Below are 19,460 nucleotides of genomic sequence, written 5' to 3'. Positions count from 1 at the left end.
GTATACGTGGAATCTAAAACGTAAAACAAACTAGTGAATATAACAAGAAAGAAAGAGACTCGCAGATGTAGAGAACAAACTGTTGGTTTCCAGTGAGGGGAGGGACATGGGGAGGGGTAGAGGATTAAGAGGTACAAACTACTATGTATAAAATAAATAAGCTGCAAGGATATAACAACACAGAGAATATAGCCAATATTTTATAATAACTATAAATGGAACATAACCTTTAAAAGTTGTCAATCACGGTTGTACAGCTGAAACTTACATAATATTGTACGTCAACTATACCTCAATGAAATATATATATATAATATAAATAAAAATAAAAGCCTATGAGCTTTTATATGCCCTTGAAGATAGCTATCAAATTTGCATAGAACTCTGTTTCTCCAGATAGTTTTTACTGAGGTGGCCAAAAAGTTCGTTTGGTTTTCCGTAAGATGGCTCTAGTAGCGCTTAGTTGTCTTCAACTTCATTCGAAACAGTTTTGTTAGATTATATTGTGACAGCTGTCATAGCAGCGTGCGTTTAAAAAAACTTATGAAAATTGGTGATTTTTGTGTAGCCATTTTAATATCGAAGATGGAAGAAAAAAAGCAACATTTTCAGCATATTATGCTTTATTATTTCTAGAAAGGTAAAAATGTAACTGAAACACAAAAAAAGATTTGTGCCGTGTATGGAGAAGGTGCTGTGACTGATCGAACGTGTCAAAGGTGATTTGTGAATTTTCATGCTGGAGATTTCTTGCTGGATGATGCTCCATGGTCAGGTAGACCAGGTGAAGTTGATAGCGATCAAATCAAGACATTAATTGAGAACAGTCAACGTTATACCATGTGGGAGATAGCCGACATACTCAAAATATCCAAATCAAGCGTTGAAAATCATTTGCACCAGCTTGGTTTTGTTAATCTCTTTGATGTTTGGGTTCCACGTAAGTTAAGCGAAAAAACCCTTCTTGACCATATTTCCGCATGCAATTCTCTACTTAAACGTAACGAAAACATTCTGTTTTAAAAACAAATTGTGACGGGCGATGAAAAGTGGATACTGTACAATAATGTGGAATGGAAGAGATCGTGGGGCAAGCGAAATGAACCACCACCAACCACACCAAAGGCTGGTCTTCATCCAAAGAAGGTGATGTTGTATACATGGTGGGATTGGAAGGGAGTCCTCTATTATGAGCTGCTTCTGGAAAACCAAACAATTAATTCCAGCAAGTACTGCTCCCAGTTAGACCAACTGAAAGCAGCACTCGATGAAAAGCATCCGGAATTAGTCAACAGGAAACACATAATCTTCCATCAGGATAACGCAAGACTGCATGTTTCCTTGATGACCAGGCAAAAACTGTTACAGCTTGGCTGGGAGGTTCTGATTTATCCGCCATATTCACCAGACATTGAACCTTCGGATTCCCATTTATTTCAGTCTTTACAAAATTCTCTTAATGGAAAAAAATTTCAATTCCCTGGAAGACTGTAAAAGGCACCTGGAACAGTTCTTTGCTCAAAAAGATAAAAAATTTTGGGAAGTTGGAGTTATGAAATTGCATGAAAAATGGCAGAAGGTAGTGGAACAAAACGGTGAATATATTGTTCAATAAAGTTCTTGGTGAAAATGAAAAATGCGTGTTTGGGACTTCCCTGATGGTCCAGTGGCTAGGTCTCCGTGCTCTTAATTCGGGTGGGAGGGAGGCGGGTTCGAGCCCTGGTCAGGGAACTGGATCCTGCATGGTGCACCTGGGAGTTCACATGACGCAACTGAAGATCCCGCATGCCAGAATTGGAAGACCCCCCCACCCACATGCCGCAACTAAAGATCCACCTGCTGCAACTAAAAGATCCTGCATGTTGCAACTAAAAAATCCCGCATGCTTCAACGAAGATCCCGTGTGCCGCAACTAAGACCGGTGCAGCCAAATAAATAATTTTTTTTTTTTTTAAAGGAAAGAAAAGTGTGTCTTTTATTTTTACTTAAAAACCGAAGGAACTTTTTGGCCAACCCAATACCGCTAAATTGTTTCATAACCTCTTTTATATAGCCTTCTTTGTTTTAACTTCCATAGACCTGTTGTAAATAAAAAGTTGCCCTTAAATGACAGTGTAAAGCCACTGCAGGGCATGGCAGTTCCCAAAGTTGTTGAAAAGAACTTTTTTTTTCTTTTTCAGGGTCAACATATATTGAACTAGGAGGGTCCTCAGAGCAGCTCCAAATCAGAGGCTTCAGAGTTTGAGACTTCTCTAAAACTCTGTAGCATGGGGTTCCTCAGGGCCTTTTCCACTGTTTTTAAGTGCCTATTTCCCCTTATATGTGCCTGGATGCCAAGGAGCTACAAGGGGAAGGGAGTTCATATGCCTCACCTAAAACTAGGCTAAAGCAAGAGACAAATCTTGTTTTTAAAATACGGAGAAGTTACTACAATTTGGAAAACTGTTCACACCAATATTTATAGTGTTCTTTGCTTTATTTCCTTATTTTATTTATAAAGAGCTACCCTTGGCTACAAGTTCTTGGGATATGATGTGATTAAAACATGGAGAGGGGCTTTCCTGGTACACGGTGGTTAAGAACCCACCTGCCAATGCAGGGGACACGGGTTCGATTCCTGGTCCGGGAAGATCCCACATGCCACAGAGCAACTAAGCCCATGCGCCACAACTACTGAGCCTGCGCTCTAGAGCCTACAAACCACAACTGCTGAACCCGAGTGCCACAACTACTGAGGCCCGCACGCCTAGCGCCCGAGCACCACAATGAAGAGTAGCCCCCGCTCGCCACAACTAGAGGAAGCTCATGCACAGCAACAAAGACCCAATGCAGCCAAAAATAAATAAATAAAATAAATAAATTTTTAAAATAAATAAATTAATTTAAAAAGGTTTTTTTTTTTAAAAAGAAACAACTAAAGAGCAGTTTCCACCGTCACTTCACCAGGTTAAAATGCTGAATTTTGTCTCACTTCCCAGAGTGAGCAAGAGACCATGCCATCTTCAGTGTCCATGATTTTTGTCCAGAACTCACAGACAGTGGCCACTTAAACAGTGTTAGAAAAGCACCCCATCCTCTGTGCTGCGGGCACCATAGACTTCAGAGAGCCTCAGTTAGGGTGGCCGTAGTGAGAGGAGGTCTTCATGCACTTGTGGGAAATCCAGGAGGAGAAATAGGCTGCTTTTCTTTGAAGTGTGTGTCTGACTGCTTCTTGGCAAGGCTTAACTTGGAAGCTGGTTGAGATCTTGGAAATCACGTGTTTCAACTCCCTCATTAAATAAATGAAGAAACTGAAGCTCAGTGAAATGATTTAGTGGCTTAACCAGGGAGCCCAGGTTTCCATACTGCAGGCCACTGACCTTTCCACTCTATTGTCAAAGCTTCTGAGCATGGGTTTTCCACTGCTGGACTCCAGGGTCTTCGTGTCAGAGAATTTCATAATTGCTCAAAGAATATTTCAGGTCTTTATTAGTCTCCTTAATTAAAGATACTTCTTTATAAAAAGTTAATTTACTTTACTGTAAACTCTCACCCATCTTTGTTAAACATCGTGAACAGTTCATTGCCTTGGCAGTCTGTTTCAGAAGTCATTAGTGCTTTCCCGTCAAGTCAAATCATACAAAAATGCAGAAGGAGTTGCTATATTGGTTTTTTTTTTTTAAGATTTTTTTCGATGTGGACCATTTTTAAAGTCTTTATTGAATTTGTTACAATATTGCTTCTGTTTTATGTTTTGGTTTTTTGGCCGTGAGGCATGTGGGATCTTAGCTCCCCAACCAGGGATTGAACCTGCAGCCCCTGCACTGGAAGGTGGAGTCTTAACCACTGGACCGCCAGGGAAGTCCTGCTATATTGGTTTTGAGTGCTGAGAGTAAATGTGTCATCCAGCAGTAAATCTCTTAGGTGCAGCTTTAATATATGTGGCTCTTCATTTTTGTTATTGGCCTCTTAGATATGTAGCCACAAACCCAACTTCTAGCAAATAAAACAGTTGATGCCGTGGTTTTCTATGTATTTTATTTACTTATTTATTTTTATAAATTTATTTATTTTTGGCTGCGTTGGGTCTTCGTTGCTGCATGCGGGCTTTCTCTAGTTGCAGTGAGCGGGGGCTACTCTTCATTGTGGTGCATGGGCTTCTCATTGTGGTGGCTTCTCTTGTTGCAGAACACGGGCTCTAGGCGTGTGGGCTTCAGTAGTTGTGGCACGCGGGCTTCATTAGTCATGGTTCATGGGCTCTAGAGCGCAGGCTCAGTAGTTGTGGCGCACGGGCTTAGTTGCTCCATGGGATGTGGGATCTTACCGGACCAGGAATCGAACCTGTGTCCCCTGCATTGGCAGGCGGATTCTTAACCACTGCGTCACCAGGGAAGCCCTCTATGTATTTTTATTTTATTTTATTTTTTTTAACATCTTTTCTATGTATTTTTAAATGGCTATTAAGTACAGCTTTATTTACAAATCTTGGGCTAAGATTAATTTGCATTATTAATCCTCATCCAGCTCTTCCACGAGGGATGGGGATGGCGAGGGGCCAGGGCCAGATTGCTGGCCCTCCAGTATTCCAAATAGGTGTCAGTTGTGTCCAGTAACTTTTTTATGGGGACAGTGTTTAACTTGAGGTTAAAAAGACAGTTTTCTTGTGTCAGGCATCAGATTAACAGAGAACTTGTATAGACGTATTTACTTTCAAGTTCTTTGGCTTGAGAGCCAGATGATTGGTAGGTAGAATACCAAGAATTGCTAAAGGACTGGTTGTGTACTGGGTAGGTGAGTGGTCATTTTTCTGAGTTATTCGCGGAAGCTCTTCCGTCCTAAGGACCATGCCTTACCATTATTTGGCATGTGCCTCAATCACTCAGGGTTTCAGAGCCAGAAAAGTGATCCAGAAGTTCTGGGATTCCAGCCCTTACAAAAGGGGATGGAGTTTTCCTCTATTTTCTTATTTCTTACTTGCAGTATTGTTGATTTACAATTTATATTAGTTTCATGTGCACTATGAATCGCTATTTTCATAGCAATTCAGCATTTTTATAGATGATACTCCATTTAAAGTTATTACAAAATAATGGCTGTATTTCCTTGTACTGCACACTATATGCCTATTGCTTATATATTTTATACATAGTAGTTTGTATCTCTTATTCTGAGTGATGGAATTTTTGTAGCCTCCATTGGTGGTTTCTTTCATTCTTCATGTGCCTTTTCACTTGCTCTCTTGCATAAACTGAAGCCCTCTTAACTGTCATGTTTGGAAGAGGAGAGCAGCTACTCAGGATCTTTTTGAGTAGCTTGAAAGCTAGATGTGATTCTCCCAGCACCTTCAGCCTACATCCTCACAGGTTGTACTTTGCATATATAGGCCAATTTGATAGCTCAAAAAATGAGGAGATGAAAGGCAGTCAGTGGGTATTGGAATAAATCCTTGCCAATAGAGAATGGTAAGAGTGCACTCACCGATTTTTTTTTCCTTTGCCCTCCATCCACTATCTCAAATTCTGGAAACTGTTTCATTCTTAGCTATCTGCTCCAGGCTAGGCCATCTCCTAAGTCAGTGGATTTTTGTTCACCCAGAGGATGAGATGTAATGATAGCTGTGTAAAGATACTGTAGATAAATGAGCTGAGGTTGTGGGGGAGGGTGAGTACCTCCCCAACTGCTGTCTTCTATAGAAATCAAAGGCCTTCAGCCTTTCAGGGTCATAAACTAATTGTAACTGAGTCCATCAAGTGATTAGGCTATAAAAAATTACTTTAGGGTGGCTGAATCTCAAACACTGATTATCTAACCAGAGCGCCAACTGGAATATCATATGTCTGCTTTTCAGGGCACTGTGATCCTGGTGTTCATGACACCTGCGACTTCGTATGTGTAATCCCAGGGTTTCTTGAGGGAGATGCGCTTAGCTGAAGCAATGAGATCATCTTGAGGTTCTGTCTGGGCGGCAGTAGAACTGTATTTCCTCCACTGACCCAGCAGTGAGAGTACATATTCCTAGTTCCTAGAATACTTTGACCTGCTAGATACAGTATCTGTGACTCTCCTATCTGACTTCTCTTTCTCCACTTCTCCATCTCCTCTCCCTTCTCCATTCCCAGACTGTTCTTATTCTACATCTCCACTTGTTACTGTTACTGTCTCCATTCTAACCACCACTCTTTTGATTGTCCTGATTATCATAACATCTTCCCTCATTTCTAGATATTCATCTTCTGCTCAACTCCCAAGTTTCCAGACTGACGAGGGTGCTTCCTGCTGACCCATAGATCAGCACCTAAACTCATCCTCCTACCAGCTAATCTCATTCACAGAGTCTCAGAGGCACTCCAAACTCCACCTAGGCTTGACTTCACAGACTTCTAGCCATTGGCTGCAGTGAGGATCCTTGAGGGCAGGAGAGGAGAGTGATTTCCAGGAGACTGTTTCTTTGTGCAAAACTCCTAAGGTACAAGTAATGAGCAAAAGCCAGATCACTTTAGGGGACATTGCACATTCTCCCACGTTCTGAATAAAGCCCCTGGGATCATCTGGAGGATCTGAAACTCTTACAGTCTGAAGCAAGGCTCAGTTAGCCCCACAAAATGTCCCTTCTTTTCCTTGCAGTGCATTGGTTCCCTGAAGGGAGAATGTGATGTCTGCTCTGCTGCCCTCTGTACAAGCCATTGCAAGGTTGAACCAGAAAATTGCATCCCGCACTTTGGCATAAAACACAGCATCTCTTAACTTAGTCGTTTCCAACTGGTGGGACACCCTCACACAAGGTCTTCTTCGGCTACACTTGTTTCTAGTCTGCCATTGTTTCTATAGAGTTCTCTGGGTTCCTAAACATACAGTTTATGTGAATCAACCCTCTCATTCAATATTCACTAAGACCCAGTCAGGCCCTGGGCTGGATGCTGGGGAACAAAGAGGAAGGCAACTTAATCTCCCAGACCTCAGTTTGTGTTTAATAGAATAGTTCTCTGGATTTTTGAGATTATCTTGACTTAGATTCTTTTAGCTTTCTAGCATGTTTCTTCAGAATAATGTATACTTTCTGCATCAAAACTTTTCTCAAGAAAAATGCTGAATTTTGCACATTTTTGCCTGAAAAAATGTGACTCTGTGTTTTCTAGGGTAGAAGTGTGATACTGAGTTTAAAAAATGCTTTTGTTTTTGCAGGTCTTATCATTTCTCTGCAGCTTCTTCGTGGAGACATGGAACAGATTAGGAGAGAAAATCCTATGGTATTTAATAGGGGATTGGCAATTACAAGAAAATTGGGATTTCCTGATGTCATCATGCCAGGTAGGCAGAACTTCTTGGGGCTGGGGTGGGAGAAGGGTTAGGAGGGTTGAGTCCAGTGCTCCCCTTGTGAGCAGGTGGTGAACTATGCTGTGGAGGAGCCCTGCAGCCATTAAAAGCTTCTACAGCCAAAGTCAGGTTGCTGACTGCAGTCTGCAGCCAGTGGCTCCTTTGACTCTTGTTGGCATTTGTTCTTTTCCAGAAGCCCCCGCATATGTTCACCAGTGCAGCACAGCAATCCAGCAGATGAGCTTTTTTGTCTCCTATGGAGACCGGATGGTAGGAATCAATACAGAACTTCTCATGGGGGTGCCTTTTTATACTCTTCTCTTCAATTACATTTCCTAGAAGAGAATCCCCTCATAGGAACATCCTCTTTAAGGAAAATAGTGCCTGTAGTGTCAATGAATCCCAGTTCAAGTAGGAATAGCAGATATATTTGTATCAGAAAAATGAATCATAATGAAAATACCATAATGTATAAGAAAAATGGGTCAGGCGAATGGTATAAGTTAGGCACTGTGAATAGTACTATCTGGCCAGTTTCTCAGAAATTGTCTAACTCCTTTCATCTAATTCCTGATGGAGAGCCAGGGCAGAAAGTGGGAATGCATTGACTCTCAAGTGTGGTTCCAGCAGGTCAATCTCAAGTTCATGCTTCCTGGTCAGGGGGATGCAGGCCAAGCTAGAGAAGTGGATCCAAACAGGCCATCAGAACCAAGGGGGCTGTAGGGAGTGAGGGAAGGGTAGAGGCATGGCTCCGATGGATGGCAGGTGGTCTGATAACCAGAGAAGATGGGAACAAAGAGAGGGAAAGCAGAACAAGCAAATTGCTGTTTGTCTGGATGAATTATGGGAGGAGTAGCCCTACCTTTTCCAATGAGGTTTTTTTTTTTTTAGTGATGTGATTTGATTTGATTTTATTTTTTTAACATCTTTATTGGAGTAGAATTGCTTTATAATGGTGTGTTTGTTTCTGCTTTATAACAAAGTGAATCAGCTATACATATACATATATCCCCATATCTCCTCCCTCTTGCGTCTCCCTCCCACCCTCCCTGAGTTTTAATGTTCTGCTGAAAGTTTATTTGCCTTTGTTTAAAAGAGCCAAGCCAGGCTAGACTAAACTGATTGTGACCACTCTAAATATCACCTATTTGGAGTTCCTCCTGGTGCTGTAAAATCCTCTTGGTGGAAATATTTGCCAGCACATACCCAGAGGAGAGTATGGCCTGAGTATAGAGAAGGCCTGTGTGATGGATTCCAGCTGCCCTCCAACTTCCCACATTATGCCCAGACTTGTTTTCTGTTGCCTTCGTTCTCTCTCCATAGACACTGTGAATGCAGAACAAGCTGCTGTGACAGCCTTCGTCTCCTGCTCATGCACACAGGAGGGTCTTTTGTATGGGAGTCCTAGGCCATTTAATCAATTCCTAATCAATTCTGTGTTTATCTTTAAATACTTAGGAGACTTCATGCTTATGAAAGGCCCCCATCTGACTATTGTAGAGGTGATGTCTTCCACAGGATGTTTCTCCCATCCTTTCCCGACACGTTCCTCAGCCCTCTATGGCCCTGGTAATCAGGAAAAGAAGAGCCCAGGCATAGTCCCTGACTTCTTGGCAACATGTCACTGAAGAAATAGTTAGTGGTTACCAAAATTGTTCTGGTGATCTTATTTTAATTAGGTATCTGGGCTCATGATGTAGAGTCATATATTCTAAAAGATGTACTTAAAGTTCTTTCTCTCTTTTAAGAACTTGTTTGTCTGAGATTTGGACATTTCCTTCCTCTTAGCCTTCACACAGTCACAGAATCAAAACAAAGTGAGCAGAGACTAGAAAGGAGCAAGCTTCAGTCAAAAATTGTTAAGCAAACTTTAATTTCTGGAGTTGCAGTATCCAAACCTCATCTATGGAAAGAGATTTTTCTGTGGAGCACTCTGCATCTCTTTGTATCATTGGCACACAGGTTTATAAAGGATTTCTGAGAATGTTAGACATGACCATGGAAATAAGCAGTATCAGTATCATTGGCGAGGCAAGCTGAGTTTAAGGGGACTTTCCCTCCTTTGGGCAGCTAAGAGATCATCATATGATTTGCCCTATAAGGCAGAGACACCGGCAATCCTGGGATGTCCAAACTGGGGCTGCGAGTGTGCTCTTCGCTGGGTTGTCTGCCCTTGAGGTACTGAGTGCTGGAGCTGAAAGTAAGGATTGATTCACAGGCAGGAAGCAGTCCTTTATGCATCTATCCTCTCCTTTACCTTTCTTCCCCCTGAGGAAAGAGTTTTTTGCATAGATAGCCACTCTCAGGACTGTGCACTAACAACTGACAGCCCTCTTAATGCACCCCAAGATATCATCAGAGTAGGTTTGCCATCCTTGGGCAAGGGGATAGGGCAAGCCCTGAAGGTCCTGCTGGAGCAGCAGGAAAAGTGTGCAGCAGTGTCTTAAATTGTGGTCAACCTGTCTTGGGAAACCATGTCTGTGGCAAGAAGTCCCTAAGTGAGGTCACCCCTCCACCTGCAGCTGGTCCACTCATCACCTGTGGAAATATTGTACCTGGGCTGCAGCAGTCCCTCAGCCCTCATGGTCCTGGTGTGACCGAGTTAAAAGAGGTTGCGACTTCTTGATGCATGGTCATATGGGAAATGAACAAGGAAATAAATTATGTTAGTAACTGTGAGCATTTCAACACTTAAGTCTGAGAAGTTAGAGTAAATGGGAAAATTAGAATTATTCATATACTGTGATTCTTATTTTGAAACTACCAGCATTTGGCAGAAACCACCAGATACTCATTTGGAGAGGTCCTTTTTGTCAGATGGCCCAGATAGGTCCTTGTCAAAGCATACTGAGAGAGCTTTCAGCTCTGAGTTTCAGCATTTAGACAAGTTCTAACCACACCAGTATCTAACATACCATTTCGAAAAAGGTCTTTCTGATGGTCTCCTATTGCTTTCCATGAGTGTGTACACATACACCATGTGACTGGTGTGAACAGGAGATGTTCACACTGGGGTGAACAATACTGGGGTGGGGTGTCATTTACATTATTAATCCTACTCTTTGCCACAGCTGAGGCCCTGACTACACAGCCATCCAGCTGTGCTCATGACCCACGGTGCTGAGCAGGAGGCAAGACTGCCATTGGTGGTGTTCTGGGAGGTCACAGAGAAGGCACATCAACCCAGGAAACGTCAACCAAGATTATAGAAGAATAAACATATACGGGAATTTAAACCTTACTTTGAAACTGAGCACTTAACAAACTTTTGTTGGTTTATCACCATATTTCTATGGGTATTTCCTCCTTCCCGCCAAACTCATTTTAGTTGCGTACGAAAGCTAATAACTCTATAGCACACTTTTACTCCTTTCTTAGATTTTTTTCAAGAAACTGGAGAGGAAATATTGGAGCAGGGCAGGTGTTTCAGGTGAATGAGGTGAATGTTGAAGTTAACATTGTTTTCTGTGACTCACTTGTCAGCATTAGCCAAAATAAAACTTTAAAGAAAACTGTCTGCCAAAAGACTGTAAACTGAAAGGAATGATTTAAAACCACTTGCTCAAGAGTGGTCTGTACCCTTCTCCAGGCCACATCTAAGCCAGCAGAGATGTGCCACCAGCTTCTGTGCAGTTCTCTAACTGTTAGCTTTCCTGGAGAGTGTGTTCCCTGGAGTCAGTAGGAATACAGAGCTCTGTCATGCCTCTGTGGGAAATAAATATTTTAACTTGTTTTCTAAACCTTGAATTTTTAAGGTTATCATTTACTGTGGGCGTTATGGGCCAAGTTTCATGTTAGTTAAATGAGCTTCTCTCTTGTCAGAAGAAATCTGCCCTTTGATTGAGTATGTTCTAGCTGATGGCCAAGTTTTTCCTAAAGCAGTAGTTCTCTAACTTTAGTATGTATCAGAATCACCTGCAGTGCTTGGAAAAACAGATTGCTAAGCCTAACCCAAGAGTTTCTGAGACGGTAGGATTGGGGTGGGACCTGAGAATTTGTATCCCTCACAGGCTCTCAAGTGACGGTGATGCTGCTGGTTGCGGACCCCCTTTGAGAACTATGCCCTAGAGAGTACTCTGCTTTAGGGATGCTTTGCCCTTCCCTGAGTCAGACCTGGCACAAGCTCCTCTCTGGGTTGCCCTGACCTTGCCCTAATTTAGAAGGCAGCTATGCTGGCATGGCAGCCCTCTAGGGGGCCCCCTGACTCTTGCCCTTGTGCTCAAAAATACACTCTGTCCTTTGCTTTGACCCCTGATAAAAAGTGCATGCTTCATCACCAACCTGCAAGTGATGTTTTTTTTTCTCTTTTCCTGTTTGTCTTAATTGTTCTTGTTTCTCTCTGTGCTGTCCCCTCATTCTTGCCCCTTTCTGTCTGGTGCAGAGGTGAAGATAGTTGGGTGTAAGTTCCTGCTTTTGTGTGTCCTGTCTGCTTTTGCCTGCTTTGTTTCCATCTTCATTTGTTTCATGGGAATGTTATGTTGCAATACTGGGGTGGGTTGTCATTTACATTATTAATCCTTCATCGGCCTCACCTTTTGGGATAACTGACAAGACATTAGAGAAGCTACCAGCCCAGCCTAGAGACTGTGTATTACTTAGGGTGTTCATTAAGATCAGAGAAAACTAAGGACATGTTGGAATGTTTAGAAAACCTTAAAAAGCCCTAGGTGAATAGATACAGGAAAGGATTTTTATGAGACGGATCAGCTACTCCCATTGAAAAGAAAATGAGTAGCGCTTATCCCAAGCTACAAAGAATCAGAAAGGCAGAAAGCTGCTCTTTTCAGCTCTGCTGGACACATCTCATGACTTTTGAAAGAGACGCGACTTTTGAAAGAAAAGCTCTTCTCAGCAGAGTGATGAAAGTATTTACCACAAGTAGATTCATAGGACTGTGGTCAGTCTGAGTGTCAAATGAAGCTTTGGCAGTATCTCTAAGGGAGGGTTTAGGAATAATCACATCTGGTCCCACAACAGGTTGGAAGATCATCACATCCCTGATCCAAGAAAGGAATAATTGTGCACAGTGATGTCACACTATGCCCATTCCTGTCATCCTGTTAGAGCAGAGAACATCACTGACTTTGTAGCAAAAGAAACCAGAAGTGTTGCCACTGAAGACATGGTTAGAAAAATAAGGAACCTGTCTTTCCTGGATACTAAAGAGATCCTCCCGAGAGTCTTTTTTTAGTCTCTTCCTCAGAATAAGAATTACTACAACATAAAGCATTGGTCATGTGGCCTGAAAGTGTCCATATTAAATGGTAGTTAACATCTCCACATCTCCATGAATGCTGTCAGGAGACTCCTATTCTGCCAAGAGACAGAATTGGCACCATCCCAAGCAGGCTGCTGTGTCTGCTGGGAGAAAGTTAGTTCTAGTTTTACATGGTCTTAAGGGAAAGAAAGCACTATCCACAGAAGCTCTCCCTAATCCTATCTAGAATTAGACAAGGTCTAAATAATGTAGTATTTAATACTGTTATCCTTGAACCTAGAGCCTCCACACATGTGGTGTGAGTAATTTATACAGAAGGAACATGAATATAATAAAGAATCCAAGCAAGTCTTAGTGCCCAGGGACTTCCCTGGTGGCACAGTGGTTTAGAATCCGCCTGCCAGTGCAGGGGACACGGGTTCGAGCCCTGGTCCGGGAAGATCCCACATGCCACGGAGCAGCTGAGCCCGTGCTCCACAGCTACTGAGCCTGCACTCTAGAGCCTGAGAACCACAACTACTGAAGCCCGCGAGCCGCAACTACTGAAGCCCGTGCTCCACAACAAGAGAAGCCACCGCAATGAGAAGCCTGCACACCGCAACGAAGAGTAGTCCCCACTCACCACAACTAGAGAAAGCCCACGCGCAGCAATGAAGACCCAACGCAGCCATATTTGTTTATTTATTTGTTTGTTTGTTTGTTTATTTATTTATTTATTTAATAAAAGACTTAGTGCCCAAACCTGTGTAGGCTGTCCTGGACCATTTCTCCTGGCATAGAATTCTACACAAGCTGGAACTATGTGGCCCCAAAACTTCAAGTAAGGCTGGAGTGTCTGGCAAGAGATTATCTTGCTAACAGATGCTCTGGTGCCTGAGCTGGACCTTGAAGATTCTGAAACCTCTATGGAGACTGCTTTCAGAAGAGACCTGCAAACATGTTTTGAGCTGTTTCTCCAAAGTCATGCTAGGATTCAGGTCTTTGGATGATGAGACCTGGCCACTGAAGCATGCACTTTTCTCTCTGCTGGATGCAGCTCTGTCACAGTGCTCCCCAGCCCTCTGAGATTACTGGTGGCTGAAAAGCACTGTTTCCTTCTAAGACCTGTCACTCTCTAAGGACCCCAGAATGTTTCACGCCAATCCCTGACGTAGTAAGGTGGCCTCAAGTTCATTACCTTGCTCCTTCCCAGCAGCTGTTTATTGTAGACTTCTAGGAATCTGGATTTTTGATGTGTAGTTGCAGCGTAGTGATGCTGCTCTTGACACTTGAACACTCCAATTCAGGTATCAGCAAACTATAGCCCATAGGCCAAATCCAGCAGCCTGTTTTTGTACTACCTACCAGCTAAGAATGGTTTTTTACATTTTGAAAGGGTTATGAAAACAAAGAACATGTGACAGAGACCTATGTGACCTACAAAGCCTAAGATACCTACTATCTGACCTCTTAGAGAAAAAGTTTGCCAACCTCTGCCTACTCTTAAGTCCCTAGTTCTCTGACATGCAGCTATACCAACAGTTGTCACTGGCTGCTGTGTGAAACTGTGAAAGGGACAAAGATTATTTATTCTGAAGCCCTCTTACAAGAACAACCTCATTCATTCATCTTCCCATTCAAGAAACTCTGTTGCATGTCAACTGAGCACTAAGCATTCAGAGATGTAAGGCATTGCTGATGCTGTTAGAGGCTGTGCCAACCTTAGGAAGCAGAGGACACCTAACAAATGGAGTCAGGGCTGCCCTCAACAATACGCACTCCCAGTCCCCGTGGAAAAGCCTCCCCCTTCCATACCCGTCCCAGCATTCCTCCATGCTGCCCAAGAGGTGCCCAGTCCCCCACCCTCAGCCAGACTTCACTAGTATCTTCCCAGCAGACCCCCACTTTATAGTCCCCTGATGTTAAACCCTGGAGAGCATCAGAATTACCTGATGATTTTTTTTAAAATACAAGTACACAAGCCCACCCAAGACCCACTAGAATCTCAAAGGGTGAATATTAGAAATCTAATTTTAACAAGCTCCCTACGTGATTCAAACACAGTCAGCCAGGCAGTGGTCTTCAGACTAACCACAGAAACCACTGTTCAGGACTTCTCTTTCCCATTCTTATGATAAGGTGCCTGTCCTCATCCCTCTCTTGGTAATATTTCTTGGCCATTGGTGCTAAAGTTTACATGAGCCTCCTGGAGACAGTACCTTAACCCAGAGGCATGATTCCACTTGTAGGCTTTGCGAACATGTAACATACAATAAGGATAGCTGAAGAGCAGGGACCCTGGGAAGCTCTGTGTAAGGTAGGCCTGGGTCATTACATTCTGGAGCTTTTCACATTTGTTTCTTCTAGTTCCTTGAGAATTAGTGGAGAGCTCAATTTAAATGATCCTCCAGAGAGCTTTTGACAAGAAGGCCCCAGCACCATTAACTATTAAAAAGTGCTGCTTTCAAAACTGAGGCCATAATTTGCAAAATTGCAACCCGTAAGGCAGCCTGATACCTATTCTGACTGAGAACAACGTTGGTCTAGGCAGGTCTGTTCTCTAAATAAAGAGCAAAGATCTGATGAAATCTAGCTGCTTCAGTGTGTAACCCAGAAGGTACAGTTTCTTGTGTTTATAAATTTTCTCAGCTAAACGATCACCAAAGCATTCTGTTTAAATAGAAAATTTTAAAAGAGTGAAAACTGTAGGAATATCTAGCTCAGTCCTTCCATTTGAAATTGGCATTTTGGTTTAAAATACCCTGGAGGAGCTGCCCAGAAGCTATGAGCTCACTCTATAAAACCAAAACAGACCAAATTCTGTCATTATCAATCTCCAAGACAATACCCAATTTAGTATTAGTATTTCATATCATATATTGCTAGGAAAAGTTTGAAATGTGCCATTTAAGGACATACTTATTATAATATGGTTAACTTTTGTATAGAGCCACAGAAATTTATATGTTTGTACAAGCCAGATTACTATTCCTGGTAGCCAACATCTGCTTTTAAAAGTCACGTGAATTATCTTGAGAATAACTGCCAGAGAGTGCTGATTTATACCACGGTGATTTTAAACAAAGCACCTGTTCTTTAGATATTAAAAGTCTCTAGACTATTCACTTTATGCCAAATTGTCCTAGAAATTGAATAATTACTTAAATTTCATAGAAAAGCTAATGTGTCACTAAAAGGCTTTTATCAGGAGAAAGCTCTGAGATGTCTGTTCCAGTTGTTAAAAATTTAAGGTGTAACCAACTCTGATTTATCCCATTATAATGGCAATAACCCATAGGAAAGTTCCCAGTTAATTTTGAATTTTACTTTCAGGGCTGATTTTATTCAGCCTCTGTCCTGACGGTAGCAAACTGATGAATTTGAGTTTTCCTTCTCCTTCTGCTAGTCTTCCCCACCCTACCTACACACCTGAGTGCTATTTTAATGACTTGCTAGGAGGGCCCAAGCAGGGATGTCCAAAAGAGGAAGATTAAAGTGTCAAACTCATCAGAATTCAAAGTAGAGGTTCTGCTCAACCCAGGAGGAAAGTCTATATGGACTGCAAGGATGGACACCCTGAAGTCTGTCCCACCTACCCAGCAGTTGCATTTGTGTGTGATTTTCAAGAACACATTTTCCTGTTCCCTTCATGGTAGCCTCAGGGCTATTGGTTTGGGGAAATAGCTTTCACACATTAGAGAAAGTTCTCTGCGCTGTCAGAGAATAATTGTTTCTCAGGGACTGCTCTTCCCCACTTGGGTCAAAGTGCTTTGAGGGTATTATGTGACCAAATAACCATGATTGCACTCCTATGGTAGGAAGGCGACCTGAAGAATAGAAGGTCTGGTCATGAAGACCCCCAAAGCCCAAGATAGATGCCAGTCCTGGTCTATCACTGTTTTGCGTGTAAGAGACACTCGGACACTTCCACGGTTAGAGAGGTGGGCAGTGCAGAAAAGGAGCCGTCAGTCATCATGTATCTGACCAAACCAGAAAGCTCAGTTGCTAACCAAAAACAAAGACTTATGTCATTGTGATTCCAAGTAATGAACAGATTTAGTTGTGCCAGTTTTTCTAAAAACTGAAGGAGAAAAAATTTCTGGCTTCTGAATTGGCTTGCTTTGCAAGTTAATTAATTGTTCCATTAACTTTTAGTTGATTTCTTCAGGCTGCTAACACATCTTCACTTTGGCCTTACCTGGTTTCCTTTGTCATTTTCTTCCTTTGAAGATTTTTTTTCCCACAGCCTTTACTATTTTTTTTGAAAGTCAAAAGCCCTTCTTTAGTTTGTGTTGAGTAAAATTCGTCATTTTATGGGTTTAGAAGCTTAGAGCAGCCTAAATAAGCTCCTTTTATGCATGAACAGACAATTCCATCCCCCCTAAAAAAAGGCATTTGAGACTTAGGTCATTTCAGACTTGCAGTTTGAGCTACTGCTGCCCAGTCTGAAGCAGCAGGTGTGGGCTGCATGGGCTAGAGTCAGAGCACGCAGAAGCAACAAGAGCACAACAGACTGTCGCCCCAGTCCTTTGGCACCGGTGCTTTTGGAGAGTCATCTGCTCCCAGAGCACTTGCTACAAAAAGAAGAAAAACTGACAGTCCAGTGACCTCTGCCTGACACTCCAGCAGGGAATGGGATTTGGAGGTAAGCCTCCAGAAGGAAGAAGTAGTTTATCCTCTAGTCAGACTCAGAAGGATTGAGGGTTGCAAAAAGAAAACCAAGAAAAAAAAAGAGAAACGACTTTTTTTGTTGTTTTTTTGTTTTTTTGAGGGAAAGGAGAAGGAATTAGTAGTTACAACATAGACATGATTAACATAAGTGTTATTCTTGTTGATTCTAAAATCTTTCCTCTCTGGGGGGCTTAGATTACAGCTATTCTCCTGGAGGGGAGAGAGACTGAGCAGACACCTGCAGTCTGCCTTTTCCCACCCTAGACAAGCTGTGGTGAACACCTTTAAGATTCAGACTTAGAGAGCACATGACTAACCAACCTGAGTACTGCTGCACTGATATTGGTAGAATGTCCATTGTTATTAACCAAGCTTGGAATGCCCTGAGCACCCACCTGAACCCTGGAGGATCCAGATGCTAGCCTTGTCCTCCATGCGCATGGGGCAGAGTGGCTTCTGCGGTCATGAAGACATATTTCTTTCCCCACAGGTGATATCCGCAATGACCTGTACCTAACCCTGGAGAAGGGGGACTTCGAGAGAGGGGGAAAGAGTGTACAGAAGAATATTGAAGTGACCATGTATGTGCTTTACGCAGATGGAGAAATCTTGAAGGTAAAGTTTGCCAGTCAGTTTGGAATGGAGGCTAATCCTGTAATAATTTTAGTGCTTCTGTGGACTTTGTCCAGAGACCCATCCTCTTCAGGAAGAGCTGAACTCAAATCACCCCATATGCATTCTTCTCCGCCTTAGCCTTTCTTCAAGGAAACTCTACAGTATGCTCTGATAATGACTTGCAGTGTCATACAGCCTTTTTAGAAATTCTTCCTAGTGTCTGACCTGAATCCTTTCTGTTCTAATTTAGACCTATTCCCTCTAGTTCTGTCCTACATGTTACTTTTTCAGCCACCTGTCTAGCATCGAGCTGCCTAGTTTTGGTAACTGTTATTAGGTCCCACGCTTTTTGTTCCTTGAGCTAATACAGAAAGTTATATTTTCCCTTTAGTAAAGAGTGGAACTTAGGTACCCACTTGCTGTTACCAAGTTATGTGGCAAGGAACAGCAGACTCAGGCCCTAAAAGATGATTTCCAGCCAGTGCAGTACAAGGATCCTCTGTCACTCTTCATTAAAAAAGAAGAACTGGAGTGCTGTGTTTCTACTGTCATTATGTCAGTTTTTCCCTCAGTCTAGTCCCTGGCAAATAAAAAGGCATTATTTGCATGTCACTTGGTAGAAGGCAAATCACTCTTTTACAGACCTTGCTTCTGTGTGTTGACAACAGCCTTATGAGGTAGGCAGACCAGGAGTGATCGTCCATATTTTACAGAAGGAAAAAGGTAAAGTTAGTCAGAATCATCTCCCAAACCTAGAAAGAAATGGAGGGTAATGTTGAAATGGTGGTAGAAACAATGATTTGTGTGTCATTTTAAAAACCCACCTCAAGGACTAAGGCATGTTCATTGTTTGTATGAATAATGCTAAGGTCAGCAGAGCTGTCAGCTGTTCACACCACCCTGTGTGGACAAGGAGCTGCTCCTGATTGTACTGTCCGCAGCTTCCTGGGGGGCCTGGGACTGGATTTTCACAGCAACATTTGGGAACTGGGGTCAAGTTAAATCTGGTCTACCTTGTTTATATCCAAGGACAGTCAGCCATGGGCAACCTAAAATGCCAGTGCAACATTAGGCCAAAGATTAGAAAACAAGCTCCACTTTATTATTATTTAATTAATTTTTAAAATTTAATTTTATTATTATTTAATTATTCTTCTGATCTGGAAAGTGCCATATAGGGTTGACTTCTCCTATGAATTCGTTGTTTCCTTTCTTAATGAGGATGAAGAGCCTCCCTTAGTGATTCAGGTGCACCACTCAGCTTCCCTCAAGTTTTTTAAGCAATGTGTGTGGTTACCTCTGCCCCAAGGAAAACAAGGAGCATTGTGACTGCTCATTCCTTATACCATCTAGACAGTTGTTTCCAAAAGTACTGAATTTAAGTCATCTTATAGATTTGGCCTGATAGGAAAATGAGACCTGCATAAAGGAGAAAATGAAATGTCCTAGTGACACGGAAATCCAAGGGATCCCTCCAGGAAGATGGCACCTTACTTTGCTTCTCTCTTCCAGGATTGCATCAGCTTGGGTTCAGGGGAGCCGAATAGGAGTTCCTACCACTCCTTCGTCCTCTACCACAGTAATAGTCCTCGCTGGGGAGAAATTATCAAATTGCCCATCCCCATTGACCGGTTCCGGGGCTCCCACCTGCGCTTCGAGTTCAGACACTGTTCCAGTGAGTGAG

At 42.5% G+C, this 19,460-nt stretch overlaps 1 protein-coding gene across 1 annotated transcript in view; it reads left to right on the top strand.

Annotated features, from left to right (window-relative positions):
• The window catches only part of DOCK3 (dedicator of cytokinesis 3), a 349,841-nt gene that overhangs the window by 248,295 nt on the left and 82,086 nt on the right, over positions 1 to 19,460 (top strand). Inside the window, exons 13-15 of the mRNA XM_068559156.1 lie at positions 7,162 to 7,287; positions 17,652 to 17,776; positions 19,289 to 19,451. Of these exons, the coding sequence (XP_068415257.1) occupies positions 7,162 to 7,287; positions 17,652 to 17,776; positions 19,289 to 19,451 (414 nt within the window). The remainder of the gene's footprint in view (positions 1 to 7,161; positions 7,288 to 17,651; positions 17,777 to 19,288; positions 19,452 to 19,460) is intronic.

This window comes from Eschrichtius robustus, chromosome 12 (genome assembly GCF_028021215.1).
Source record: "Eschrichtius robustus isolate mEscRob2 chromosome 12, mEscRob2.pri, whole genome shotgun sequence".
NCBI classification, from domain to species: domain Eukaryota; kingdom Metazoa; phylum Chordata; class Mammalia; order Artiodactyla; family Eschrichtiidae; genus Eschrichtius; species Eschrichtius robustus.
Note: the sequence above shows the minus strand (reverse complement) of the source record. Positions and strands in the feature narration are given on the sequence as shown.